The sequence below is a fragment of the Myxocyprinus asiaticus genome, chromosome 26 (genome assembly GCF_019703515.2).
Source record: "Myxocyprinus asiaticus isolate MX2 ecotype Aquarium Trade chromosome 26, UBuf_Myxa_2, whole genome shotgun sequence".
NCBI lineage: Eukaryota > Metazoa > Chordata > Actinopteri > Cypriniformes > Catostomidae > Myxocyprinus > Myxocyprinus asiaticus.
Genome location: NC_059369.1, coordinates 1,040,919 through 1,055,103, shown reverse-complemented (window position 1 = coordinate 1,055,103; position 14,185 = coordinate 1,040,919). Strand labels below are relative to the sequence as shown.

Sequence of the window (14,185 nt, the reverse complement as noted above, 5' to 3'; positions counted from 1 at the left end):
CTCGGCCGAACCCTCCCCACTCTGGTCCTGGGCGTGCGAGGATGCAAGTGTGTTTATTTGGCAGTGGTGACTATGCCAAACACACATCAGGTGTGTCTCGTTCCACCCCGCTGCCCAAACGAGGCTTACTAACTATGCGCCTCTTCTCTCTCCTGCCCACTCCCGTCGTGAGCCTGGCTGAAGGACAGCCCCCAGTGGCTGGGCCACGATAAAAAGAGGGAGGGGCGGGTCATTCCGCCACAGCATGTAAACGTGCTCTGTGTTGTCTCTGTTCCTCGTCAGTCTGTTTAGCCATATCAGGGCTGTTTGGGAGTTTTGATTCCTACATAGCGTATTAGATTAGAACATTCTAAGAGTTCAAAAAGTTTTGCTTTTATTGAGGGAAGCCTGGTTGAGTCTCGTGACTGATCCAATTAAAATAGTGCAGAGCGAATCACTGGCGCAGGTGGTTCTATGATGGCTCGTATGACACTTACGTGAAACAAGGCATCAATCGCAGATACGTAGCATATTCAGTGCTTATAAATCACTGAACATGAGAGCAGTGCCATGAAATAATTGGTTACATTTCCATTTAATTGTCAATGCAGGAAAAACCCTGAATTAAATCATCATTAAGAATTTTGTGTCAGTTCTCTGTGTATGTAAATATATATATATATATAATCAGTTGAAGTCAGAAGTTTACATATACTTAGGTTGAAGTCATTAAAACTCATTTTTTAACCACCCCACAGATTTAATATTAGCAAACTAGTTTTGGCAAGTCGTTTAGGACATCTACTTCGTGCATGACAAGAGTTATTTTTCCAACAATGGTTTACTGACTGATTGTTTCACTTTAAATTGACTATATCACAATTCCAATGGGTCAGAAGTTTACATACACTAAGTTAACTGTGCCTTTAAGCAGCTTGTAAAATTCCAGAAAATTATGTCAAGGTGTGCCTGTGGATGTATTTTAAGGCCTACCTTCAAACTCAGTGGCTCTTTGATTTGACATCATGGGAAAATCAAAAGAAATCAGCCAAGACCTCAGAAAAAAAACTGTGGACCTCCACAAGTCTGGTTCATCCTTGGGAGCAATTTGCAAACACCTGAAGGTAACATGTTCATCTGTACAAACAATAGTATGCAAGTATAAACACCATGGGACCACGCAGCCATCATACCGCTCAGGAAGGAGACGCATTCTATCTCCCAGAGATGAATATAGTTTGGTGCGAAAAGTGCAAATCAATCCCAGAACAACAGCAAAGGACCTTGTGAAGATGCTGGAGGAAACCGGTAGACAAGTATCTATATCCACAGTAAAATGAGTCCTATATCGACATAACCTGAAAGGCTGCTCAGCAAGGAAGAAGCCACTGCTCCAAAACTGCCATAAAAAAGCCAGACTACAGTTTGCAAGTGCACATGGGGACAAAGATCTTACTTTTTGGAGAAATGTCCTCTGTTCTAATGAAACAAAAAATGAACTGTTTGGCCATAATGACCATCGTTTTGGTTATAAAGGGTGATGCCATCCCAACAGTGAAGCATGGGAGTGGCAGCATCAGGTTGTGGGGTGCTTTGCTGCAGGAGGGACTGGTGCACTTCACAAAATAGATGGCATCATGAGGAAGGAAAATTATGTGGATATATTGAAGCAAAATCTCAAGACATCAGCCAGGAAGTTAAAGCTTGGTCGCAAATGGGTCTTCCAAATGGACAATGACCCCAAGCATATCTCCAAAGTTGTGGCAAAATGGCTTAAGGGCAATGAAGTCAAGGTATTGGAGTGGCCATCACAAAGCCCTGACCTCAATCCGAATTGTGGGCAGAACTGAAAAAGCGTGTCCGAGCAAGGAAGCCTACAAACCTGCCTCAGTTATACCAGTTCTGTCTGGAGGAATGGGACAAAATTCCAGCAACTTATTGTGAGAAGCTTGTGGAAGACGACCCAAGTTAAACAATTTAAAGGCAATGCTACCAAATACTAAGAAAGTGTATGTAAACTTCTGACCCACTGTGAATGTGATGAAAGAAATAAAAGCTGAAATAAATAATTCTCTCTACTATTATTCTGACATTTCACATTCTTAAAATAAAGTAGTGATCCTAAATGACCTAAGACAGGGAATGTTTTCTACAATTAAATGTCAGGAATTGTGAAAAACTGAGTTTAAATGTATTTGGCTAAGGTGTATGTAAACTTCTGGCTTCAACACTAAATGAACCTCAAGGAACATATTAAAATGATAAAGTAATGTCATGACCCCTTTAAAATAAATTAGAAATTGTATTCATCAACAGATCAAGGAGTCTTTTAAAGAATGTGTTAGGATAGCTTTGTTCTTGTGTGTGTGTGTGTGTGTGTGTGTGTGTGTAGATCACGTCAGTGTCAGTGCGGTTGGTGACTCAGGACAGTAAGTCTCTAGTGAGTGAGTGGAAGGAGCCGCAGGGCAGAAACATCAGCGTTGCATCCTGTAACAGCACACAGGTGGTGATCGCTGTTGGCCGAGTGCTGTATTACCTTCAGATACTGACAGGAGAACTCAAACAGATCTGGTACACACACATACACAAGCTCACCAGCATGCTTCTGTCATCATTTCCTGTCCTGTCTGTCTTGGCCTCTGTAAATACAAGTGGCAAAGGATCAAAAATGCAATAAGTTTTCACTATGTATTTGCCTGCCTGTGAATCATTGATTGTAGGGCTGCACAATCATTTTGATTTTTGACAAAAATTGTTATTGCAATTTGATCTGTAAAATAAACATTTAACACTAAGTCACTGCTGCTAAAATTTCAAGCCTAAAAGAACACAGAGGTGAATCCCATTGAAACAGCATTGTGTAAAAACTAACAAAGTCATATTTTGCCCATACTTTACTACCAATGGTAAGAGTTATTAACACTAGTGTCCTCTGGAAAAGGATCAGACCTCTTTCAGTTGGCCCAGAATTGACCAATGGCAGACAGTATTTGGGAAAGCTGTTTGAAAACAATGTTGTTTTTTGCATTTCTGTGTTTGTGTGCGTATTGTCTCCTGCAGTTGTACTGAGATGGAGCATGAGGTGGCGTGTCTGGACATTACTCCTCTGGGTGACTGCGCAGGCGAGTCTAGCATCTGCGCAGTCGGGCTCTGGACAGATATCTCGGCTCGTCTGCTCAAGTTACCCTGCTTCAGCATCCTGCATAAAGAGATGCTGGGAGGAGGTGAGATTTCACATTCGTCACACCAGAGAATAGATTCCACTAACAATGCAGTCTGTTCAAAAGTTCTGCTTTTATAAATATAGTATAACGTAGTCTGCTTTATTCACCACGGCCTGTTCCACAAAGTTAGTTGAACAAACTGGATTGGTTTTGAGTTGACTACCAAACTAATTCAACCCAGTTTGAATGGTGTCAGCTCGGAGTGTATGATTATATTGTCGTATATTTAATATTTTGTAAGCAATTATTTCATCGGGGGTTCATGTTATCGACAATGTCCTGTCCGGTCCATTCTTGACAAGCATTTTGTTGAGAATACGTGAGACAGAGGCTCCTGATTTACATCGTAGCACATCCACTTCTGTATCATGCCGTGGTCTGATCTCTGTTTCATTGAAATCACTTAGTATGGAATCAACTGCTCACTCACCCTTTTATTAGATCCACTGATGTGCAGTAGCGATTTTGCATAGTTTATTAAAAAGCTGTAGACTTTACATGAAGGCGTTCTGAATCGCATTCAAAAAATATAATAACTTGTCCCCCACTTTGCTCGGTACACTTTCATGCTTTTTTGTGCTCTGTGCTTTTTCACATGCCTGTTACTCAAAAACAGAGTCTGAACTGTTTGTTTCAAAACTCGATTCAACGATTTACGTGCATCATTAAAAATGTACACTGAATCATTTTTGTGTTTTTAAATGTTTCAATAAGAATATACAATATGTCAGTAAATATTGCTGTTTATCACTGTATATTGTTATATTGTAGAATAGTGTTGCCTTGATTATTTTTACTGTGTTGTCGTTTCTCAACTACATTCTCTGCATTCCCTTGAGATGCATTTAACAGTGCATTTATATTCAATGTTCTGCCTCTGTGCTCTTATTCTTCAGCTTTTTTAATAATTGAATTAAAACAGTCACCTTCTCTTTAGATATATTTCTATATTCTATCCTTGTATAATTGATGGGTCCGTTTGAAGTGTATTTTGAGCCGTTTCTAAGTTCAGACCTCAGGCGTTCATTAAATGTGCAGTATGAATATACTGTATTTATCGTGTGCTATGAGTGTGCATGCTGTGTGTAATTAATTGTTGAAATTAGTCTTAAATTGGGCGTAATGTAAACATGTCCAAATAATGTTGATATTCTAAAGTAGGGAGGCATTTCTTGCATGCGTTCTAGATTTACACACTTTTTGGGCCATGAAATATAAGTGGCAATTTGTAATGTAGAATTTCAAACCATGAAGCCAAGACTGCCTTTTGACAGTAATGAACAGATCCCATCTGTTTCTGTGTGTGTCCCATACTGAGTTTACATTAATATTAGACAGATCAGTGGATCACACAAGTCAGTGGATTCGCTTGAGTGAGTAGTGTGTGGATATAAAGGCACGTTGTGCAGTTCAGTCCACTACTGCAGTTTTATCCCTCTTTTGCAGGGTTTTTCCTATCCAAGGCCAGTTTATGTCCTAATATCAAACATCATTTTAACAGAACAAATAGTGCCCAATATGGCTGGGCGATATATAAAAAATATTTTGGCGATAACCGCCTTAAAAATATCACGATATCCGATTACATCAACCCCCCTGCAGAGGATCGGTGAATATTTTTTGCTTTATTGATTTTGCTTTTAAAAATTTAATTCATTTATTGAAACACGAAAAACAAACAAAAGACATTTTCTAAATTCAAATTGCACTTCAAACTAAACAAAAGAAGCAATAAAATAATGATCAAAAAATCTTATTTTCCTCCCCAAATCCAAACATTTACCATCTCCAATTGCCATCACGCAAGCATCCGTCAACGACAACAGGTAGAAAATTACTAATAGCCTACAGATTAAGAACTATAGAAATCGGAGGAGTTGTATGGCACCATGCAATGGTCGGACGTGTGAACGGCGAGCTCTGCGCACTTTGCTAGTTTTAATACTTTTTATATCATAAACCGGTGAGATTTGATACACTCAGATTCTTTTTCAGATTCTGTTTTTTTTTTTATTGATTCACATAAATGAACACAGAAAAACAAAAATATATACACAGAATCAGTCTTAACCCCACACTATTACCCCTCCCAATCCCCAATCCCAACCTGGCCCCAACAACATCCCAGTGGTCGCAAATGATATAAACACACGCGCACAAAAAAATAAATAAATAAACAAATAAAAAATATAATAATAATCACCAGTCCATAAATGACATATACCCACCCCATTTCTCCATGAACATGCTGTACTGCCAGCAGGTGGGTGTGTCTTTAAGACCAAGTCTATACAATCTAGAGGGGGTCCAACAGAACCGATATAAAATCTAAATATAAAATTGAATTGCAGAAGGCGCACCCTTGCATCTCTAGATGCAGACTTGACGTTTTTTAGAATCCTAGCCCACTCTCCCTCCTCCAATTCCAAGTTTAAATCTTTCTCCCATAATCTCTTGAGAGAAGTTGAAGCTCCATCCCCCAGACTATGAATTAGCAGGGAGTAATACACTGATGCCTCCATGACCATTTCCAAAAGCAGTAATCGCCACTCTCATAGTATCTGTTGCTTTAGGGGGGTGTATGCTATTCCTGGGGATCCCAAAATGTTGAACCAAATTTTCAAAGTATCTCAACATACTACTCTCATATAGGTCACCTAGTGTAGTAACCCCCCTCACAATCCACTCTGACCAGCTGAAAGGGGACTTATTAATACGTAGTTTGGGGTTCAGCCATAAGCTTGAGGCAACATTTAGATAAATATCCAAATTAAACACTCTGGACACTTCTGTCTATACTGAGTGCAAATGCGAGGTAACGGGGTGTAATTTAACTTCTCCCGTTACAGTGCATCTGGAAAATATTCACAGCGCTTCACTTTTTCCACATTTTGTTATGTAACAGCCTTATTCCAAAATGGATTAAATTCATTATTTTCCTCATATACCCCATATATATATATCGTAACAATTCCCCATAATGACGTGAAAGAAGTTTGTTTGAAATCTTTGCAAATTTATTAAAAATAAAAAAACGAAAAAAAATAAATAAATCACATGTACATAAGAAGCCCACCTGCCCACAATAGATATTTTTTTATATCTAAGTCTCATCTTTTGTTGATTGTTCAATTAGAAACATCTTAGGCTCAGACAAGCCCTGGTGAATTTAAAGGTGTTGCCACATACGGAGAAAAAGAAATCATATAGTTACATTTATTCGTTTGACAGACACTTTTATCCAAAGCGACTTACAAAAGAGGAAAATAAAAGCGAATCATCTTAAGGAGACAATGGTATGAAAAGTGCCATACTACAAAGTTTCACTAGCATCAGAATAGTATTCAAAACAGATTAAAGTGCAACAGATTAAAGAGTTTTTTTTTTTTTTTTTATATATATATATATATTAATGACTGGTTAAGTGCTCATGCAAAAGATGTTTTTAGTCGTTTTTTGAAGACAGAAAATCTTGAGTCAGCTTCACGGATGGAGTTGGAAGGTCATTCCACCATCATGGTATGATGAAGCTGAATGTCCGGGAAAGTGTTTCGGTGCCTCTTTGTGTTGGTACAACAAGGCGACGTTCCTTAGCCAACCGCAGGCTTCTAGTGGGCTCGTAGCTCTGCATAAATTATTTTAGGTATGCTGGAGCAGACCCAGTGACTGTTCTGTATGCCAGCATCAGAGCCTTGAATTTGACACGTGCATAAACCGGCAGCCAGTGGAGAGAGACAAGGAGTGGTGTAACGTTCTCTCTTTGGTTCATTAAAGACCAGACGTGCTGCTGCATTCTGGATAATTTACAGGGGTATAATTGCACATGCAGGGAGGCCTGCAATGAGAGCGTTACAGTAGTCCAGTCTAGTTATGACAAGTGACTGGACAAGCAGTTGTGTGGCATGTTCAGAGAGGAAGGGTCTTATCTTCCTGATATTGTAGAGTGTAAATCTACATGATTTTGCGGTCTTTGAGATGTGGTCTGAAATTTAGTCTGTTGTTGATGGTTACCCCTAGATTTCTGACCGTTTTGGAAGGTGTTACTCTAGTTGCACCCAGCTGCACAGTGATGTTGTGTTCAACAGCAGGGTTGGCTGGAAACACAAGGAGTTCAGTCTTGGCTGGGTTGAGTTGCAGGTGGTGTTCCTTCATCCAGGCTGAGATGTCTGCCAGGCAGGCTGAAATTCGATCAGTCACTGTGGTGGTGTTGGGCTGGAAAGACAAGTAGAATTGTGTGTCATCAGCATAGCAGTGGTAAGAGAAACCATGTGCCTGAATGATGGGTCCCAGTGATGTTGTGTATATAGAGAAGAGAAGTGGCCCAAGCACTGATCCCTGAGGTACCCCAGTAAGTAGCTGATGTGGCTTGGATACCTCACCTCTCCAGGCTACCTTGAAGGACCTACCTGAGAGATAGGAATTAAACCAGTCAAGCACAGTTCCTGTGGTGCCCAGCGAGGAGAGGGTAGAGAGTAAGATCTGATGGTTGACTGTGTCAAAGGCTGCAGAAAGGTCCAGCAGAATCAGGACGGATGATCTCTATTCAGCTTTCACCTGTCTCAGTGACAGACAGCAGGACAGTCTCAGTGGAGTGTCCACTTTTGAAGCCTGACTGATTGTCATCCAGCAGCTTGTTCTGAGAGAGATAGGCAGAGATTTGATTGAAAACTGTTTGCCAATAATGGGTTGAGAGAGACTGGTCTGTAGTGTTCTATTTGTGTGGGGTTAAGTGCGGGTTTCTTCAGCAGCGGGGTTACTCGAGCCTGCTTAAATATAGTGGAGAAAGTGCCCGTAAGTAGAGATGTGTTAATTGTGTGTGAGTGCAGGTAGAATGGACTGAGAAGGTGAGAAGGAATGGGGTCAAGGGAACAGGTGGTGGGGTGGTTGGAGAGGAGGAGTTTAGAGACCTCAGTGTCAGTCAGAGGAGAGAACATAGAGACAGAAGAGTTGCATACAGGGGACAGGTGTTTGACAGGGTGTGGTGCTGAGAATGTATTGCTGATGGTTGTCACCTTATTAGTAAAAAATGTGTCGAAGACATCTGCTGTCAGTGATGTGTCAGGTTGTGGAGGGGGAGGGCAGAGAAATGTGTTGAATGTTCTAAGCAAGCTGCGAGTGTCTGTGGTGCTGTGATTTTGTTCTGGTAATAGGAGGTTTTTGCAGATTTAACATTATCTGAAAAAGTTGCAAGCAGAGACTGATATTTACCTAGATATACTGGATCTTTAGATTTCCGCCATCTCCTCTCAGCTGCCCTGAGGTCAGTCCGATGTTCACGAAGGTCGTCAGACAGCCAGGGGCTGGGTGGTGTAGGATGTGCTGGCCTAGAGGAGATAGGACAGATGTTGTCTAGACAGGTTGTTAAAGTAGAGCTTAGTGTGTCTGTGGCAGTGTTTACATCAAGCGTGGAAAATACATTTATTGTGGGAAGAGAGGTAGAGACAGTAGTGGAAAGGCATGAGGGTGAAAGAGAACAGAGGTTACGGTGAAAGGAAACCAAAGGTGGAGTCTGTTTTAATGTAGATCGGAGAGTCATGTTGAATTGAACAAAGTAGTGATCAGAGACATGTAGAGGAGTAACAGCAATATTTTAGTTGGTACAGTTATGTGTAAAAATGAGGTCCAGCTGGTTGCCTGATCTGTGAGTTGCTGTGGTGTGTAGTCTTTCCAAGTCAAATGAGGCCAGAAGAGTATTCAGTTCAGTGGCCTGGGGCTTGTCTTGGTGTATATTGAAATCACCAAGAACAACAAGTGGCCTACCATCCTCCGGCAAGGAGGACAGCAGGACATCCAACTCCTCAAAGTTTGTCAGCTGACCTGGAGGGCGATAGATGACAACAACATGTATTTTTGTGGGTTGCATTGTAGTAATAGCATGGAATTCAAAACTAGTATTGTTACATAGTGAAGAGTGTGGTGAAAAAGTAAAATTATTATGAATGAGCAAACCTGTTCCCCCACCCCTACCGGTGTGTTGAGGGGTTTGAGAGAATTTGTTGTTGGAGAGAGCAGCAGGTGTTGCTGTATCCTCTGGACGTATCCATGTTTCTGTCAGTGCCAGGATGCTGAGGGTGGACTGTGTGGCAAAGGCTAGAATGAAGTCAGCTTTGTTCACAGCTGACTGGCAGTTCCAGAGTTCCACTGAGAAAGAGAACGGAGCAGTTGCTGAAGTGCAAAGTGGCCGTAGGTTGTGTGGGTTGCGTTTGGTCTTGCATCAATATCGTGTAAACGGTCTGTAACAGATAACAGGGATGTGCTTGAAGGCATGTGTTATTAGTGAAGCAGACATGTTAGTATATAGAAGGAAAATAAGACAAGAGATAAAAGTAAAAGATACTTAAGTGCTATGGTGAGTGGCGCCTTGTCGGTGTCCTTGCTCGGTGGACTCGCACAGACTCGCTGGTCTTTACACAAGTAGGTCTTCACACGAGGTGGGCTTTACACGAGGGCTACCACTTCCGCTGCCGCGTCAGCATTCAACTAAAATATATACACAATGTTAACAAGCCGTTCTGTGAAAAAAGCAGGACATGCCTTAATGCTACTTAGCACAACAAAACTAGTCACGTGGTCAACTGAAACAAAGGGTTGCACGAGGTGACAAGCGCGTGTACAAACGCGACTTCTGTACACCGCAAATAAATTATGCTGCACTTTATCAATAAATAATATTCTATAACAAGTGAAGCACTGTTTATAGATATTAAAAACAATGATAGTTTTACACACACTGGACAACCAACTCTAAATCTAGCAGTGAATACCCTGGGACAAGTCAAAACAATATAGCACACACCAACACACCTTTAAGCGACGCGTGTTAAAGACAGTGAACAAACAGCACAAGTCTAGCAATGAATACCACTCTACAACAAAGTAAAACAATGAAATAAATATAGTTGCCTCTTTAATGTATCCCTTTTGCAAAATACCAAATTCCAACAAATGTTAAAGGCTGAAATTATTGTTTATATGGAGACCAACTGGTCCTCAGGATCCTCTGTGGGTGTGGCTTGGGAGGCACTTAAGTTCTTAGGGGTCGGATCATACAGTATGCCTCGTTCATTAAAAATCCAAAGCACGAGAACTTGTGGAGTTGCAAGGGAATATTCAAAGTGCCGATGCAGAGCTGAAGCGCCGAATGTCGTCTGATGGCCTCAGAGAATTGACCCGATTTAAATACAAATATAATGCTATTTTGTCACGGAAGGTGGAGTTTTGGCTATTCATGGCAAGTGTCATATTTTGAGTCAGGGGACAAAGCAGGGAAACTTTTGATATATAAAGCAGAGAGAGTCTCTTTCTACCATTCCCTCAGTGAAATCTGCTGGTGGTGAAATTTACCTCAGCCATTGATATTAATAATGCCTTTAAAGAATTCTGTCTTGATCTCTATAGTTCCACGTCTTCGTCTACTGACGAAGATGTTAGAAACTTTGTGGAACCATTAGAACTCCCTAAATTGACAAATGTGCAAAAAAATTATCTTGATTCTGAGAACCTTGGAGGAGCTTGGCAAGGTAATTAAGGCCTTGCCTACAGGCAAGGCTCCGGGGCCAGATGGCTTTGCCGCTGAATTTTTTAGATCTTATGCTACAGAACTGGCTTCACTTTTCTAGAAGCTTATACGGAATCATTAAAGAATGGAAAGCTTCCGCCAACCATGACACAAGCCCGTATCAGTCTGATTCTTAAAAAGGACAAGGATCCAAGCAAGTGTAAGAGTTACCGTCCAATTTCCCTGATCCAGCTAGACGTTAAAATATTGTCAAATTCTGGCTAACCGGTTAAGTTATGACATCTCTTATACATATAGATCAGGTGTGGTTTATTTGTGGCCACATCTCTTCTGATAACATTAGGCATCTCATCAATATTATGTGGTCAGTGGTGAATGATCAGACTCCGGTCGCGGCCATCTCACTTGACGCTGAAAAGGCGTTTGATAGAATGGGATGTCCTTCATTTGGAATGGTAAACATCCCAGATAACATTTTAATAAGTTACATAGGCCAATTGACAAAGGTGGGCTAGGCCTACCCAAGATTTGTTTTATTATTATGCATTGTCTCAGACATTTGGCTCATTAGTCGCTTCCACCTGAGAGAGCCCCTCACTGGTTTTGTACTGAACAGGAAAATCTTGCCCCTATTTCGCCATTGCAGAGCCTTTCTATCAAACTAATTGGAGAATTCAAGTTACACCCCGTTATCTTGCATTTGCAGTCAGTATGGACAAAAGCATCCAAAGTGTTTAATTCTGAGATTTATTTAAATGTTGCCTCAAGCATATGGCTGAACCCTAAATTACGTATTAATAGGTCCCCTTTCTGCTGGTCAGAGTGGATTATGAGGGGGGTTACTACACTCTGTGACCTATATGAGAGTGGATTGTTGAGATCTTTTGAAAATTTGGTTCAGCATTTTAGGATTCCCAGATCTCAGTTCTATAGGTATTTACATCTGTGCCACCTTTCCTGTATTGTTTTTGTGAGTAGCACATCCCCCAAAGTGGCAGATACTCTGGGAGAGGTGATAACTGCTTTTGGAAAAGGTCATGAGGCATCAGTGTATTACTCCCTGCTAATTCAGAGTCTGGGGATCGGAGCTTTAATTTCTATCAAGAGATTATGGGAGAAAGATTTAAACTTTTGGTATTGGAGGAGGGAGTGTGGGCTAGGATTCTAAAAAATGTCAAGTCTGCATCTAGAGATGCAAGGGTGCCCCTCATGCAATTTAAGATTTTACATAGATTCTGTTGGAGATTGTATAGGCTTGGTCTTAAAGACACACCTACCTGCTGGCGATGCCAATCAGAAGATGGAGATACAACCCATGTTTTTTGGGGGTGTTTTAAGATCCAAGAATTTTGGTTGAAGGTACAGAGTTTTAGGAATTTCTTTGTTGCCAAATACAATGACCTCTGTCTTGTCATTGTTTAACTGAAGAAAGTTTTGGCACATCCAACTGTTAATTTCATCAATGCACTGACACAGAGAGTCTATGGGGCTGTACTCATTTGGCGATAGGGCTAGATAGATCTGGGTATTGTCTGCATAGCTATGGTATGCAATTTGGTTCCTTTTCATAATTTGGCCTAGTGGGAGCATATACAGGTTGAAAAGGAGCGGTGCAAGAATTGAGCCTTGTGGGATTCCTACTTTCTAGATATGACCTGAACCAGCTGAGTACTGTTCCAGAGAGCCCTACCCAGTTTTCCAATCTGTCTAGGAGAATGTTGTGGTCAACAGTGTCAAAAGCAGCACTGAGATCTGATAATACCAGCCCTGATATTTTGCCTGAATCAGTATTTAGCCGAATATCATTAAGGATCTTTATGAGTGCCGTCTCTGTGCTATGATGCGGTCGGAAACCAGGCTAGAATTTGTTCAAGTAGCCATTTAAGATTAAGAATTTGTTCAGCTGGTTGAAAACAAACCTTTCAATGATTTTGCCTATGAAAGAAAGATTTGAAATTGGTCCGTAGTTCAATATTGAGTTATCCAGATTGTTCTTTTTAAGAAGGGGCTTGACAACTGCAGTTTTCAGGGACTTTGGAAATGTGCCTGAAAGGAGTGATGCATTTACTCTTTCTAACAGATATTTTTCCAGACAGTTGAACACATTTTTGAAAAATGTTGTGGGGAGTGTATCAAGACAGCAGGTTGACGTTTTAAGATGCTGTGCTATTTCTTCCAGGGTTTTGCCATCAATTTTCTCAAAATCGGACATAGTGACTAATTTTTAACGTTTTTATAGTGGGTGCTGTCTGACCTCAGCGCTACATGAGGATGAGCTGATCGCCATTCTAATATCATTTATCATCTTCAGGAAAAGAGATGCAAACTCGTTACATTTTCTGTCAGAGAGCATTGAAAGCATGAAGGCTGTCTTTATAGATATTATAATGGACTTCAAGTTGTTTTCCGCCACATTTGTTCTGCTTTCCTGTATTTTCTTTTCATGTTTTTCACTACTGTTGTGTTTCTCCAAGGTGCTTTACGCCTGTCAGTGATCGTCCGGACCTTTACATGAGCAATGCCATCAATAACATTTGTAACTTTTATGTTAAAAGTTATCAAGGAGATCATCAACACAGTCTGCAGATAGACTCTGTTTCAGAGATGTAACCTTGATAAATTGCACACTAGTGTTCTCATTTATGTACCTTTTTTTGACAGAGACAGATTTAACTTCAGTGGCAGGAGAAATCAATATTTCAAAGAAAATACAGAAATGGTCAGATAGCGCAACGTCTTTAATAATAGTGAATGAAATGTTCAGACCCTTGCTAATGAGCAGATCAAGAGTGTGTCCGCGATTGTGTGTGGGTCCATCTACATGTTGAGTCAGATCAAAAGTGTTTAAAACTGTTTTGAATTCTTTGGCAGTGTTGTGTTCAGGATAATCATAATAATAAAGCCTAATAAGTTCCCTTGTGTTCCCAAAATAATGCTGCCAAATGTGTGTTCTTATCGAATTTGTGTTTGTATTGTGTATTGGGAATACAGTTAATGCTGCCTAAAGAAAATAAAATAGAACTCAATTTTAGGTTCAAGGTGAACATGTCTTGTATTTTATTATTTAACCACTTTCGTTTTTGTTTCTTTAAGAGAAAGATATTTATTACTGAACCTACAGAGTTGCGTTCACAATGCATGTTAACTGCGAACTGGTCCATGGAAATAAAGCGACCCTAAACCTAACCTCCTGAGATGATCAGAGATCATTTGCAGCATTCTCATAGATGACATTATTCTTGCAAACAGTTTTCAAACTAATGAAAAAGAAAACTCTTTACATGCCCTTGTTCCACATGACAGGCTTGTGAATAAACGCCTCTGAACAAACAGCAAATCAGACAGAGGAGCATTGACAGTTTTTCTTTTGTCTGTTCTTAAAAATATAATAAAGTGTTTCCTCAAGCATATGTCTTTGTGACTAACAGCATTTCTTGTCATGTGTCACTCCGAGATGTCTTAC

The 14,185-nt window shown here is 40.4% G+C and overlaps 2 protein-coding genes and 1 long non-coding RNA gene across 6 annotated transcripts in view; 1 reads left to right on the top strand and 2 right to left on the bottom strand.

The window, feature by feature from the left end:
• ddb1 (damage-specific DNA binding protein 1) overlaps positions 1–14,185 on the top strand; it is a 57,663-nt gene that overhangs the window by 11,408 nt on the left and 32,070 nt on the right. The window contains exons 13-14 of the mRNA XM_051657352.1: positions 2,372–2,550; positions 3,040–3,203. Of these exons, the coding sequence (XP_051513312.1) occupies positions 2,372–2,550; positions 3,040–3,203 (343 nt within the window). The remainder of the gene's footprint in view (positions 1–2,371; positions 2,551–3,039; positions 3,204–14,185) is intronic.
• LOC127417366 (uncharacterized) lies at positions 6,176–8,725 on the bottom strand. Its single transcript, XR_007893266.1, has 3 exons — positions 8,412–8,725; positions 7,610–7,839; positions 6,176–7,415 (listed from the first exon to the last, which is right to left on the bottom strand). It is a non-coding gene; the product is annotated as an uncharacterized LOC127417366 (long non-coding RNA).
• Positions 8,842–14,185, bottom strand: part of tspan4a (tetraspanin 4a) — a 214,022-nt gene continuing 208,678 nt past the window's right edge. Inside the window, exons 8-10 of one of the 4 annotated variants that reach the window (XR_007893263.1) lie at positions 9,541–9,683; positions 9,153–9,436; positions 8,842–9,020 (exon numbers count right to left, since the gene is read on the bottom strand). The gene's annotated coding sequence lies outside the window, so the exon portion shown is untranslated. Of the gene's footprint in view, positions 9,021–9,084; positions 9,684–14,185 lie in introns of those variants that run through there. The other 3 variants (XR_007893261.1, XR_007893262.1, XM_051657337.1) reach the window with 3 other exon arrangements.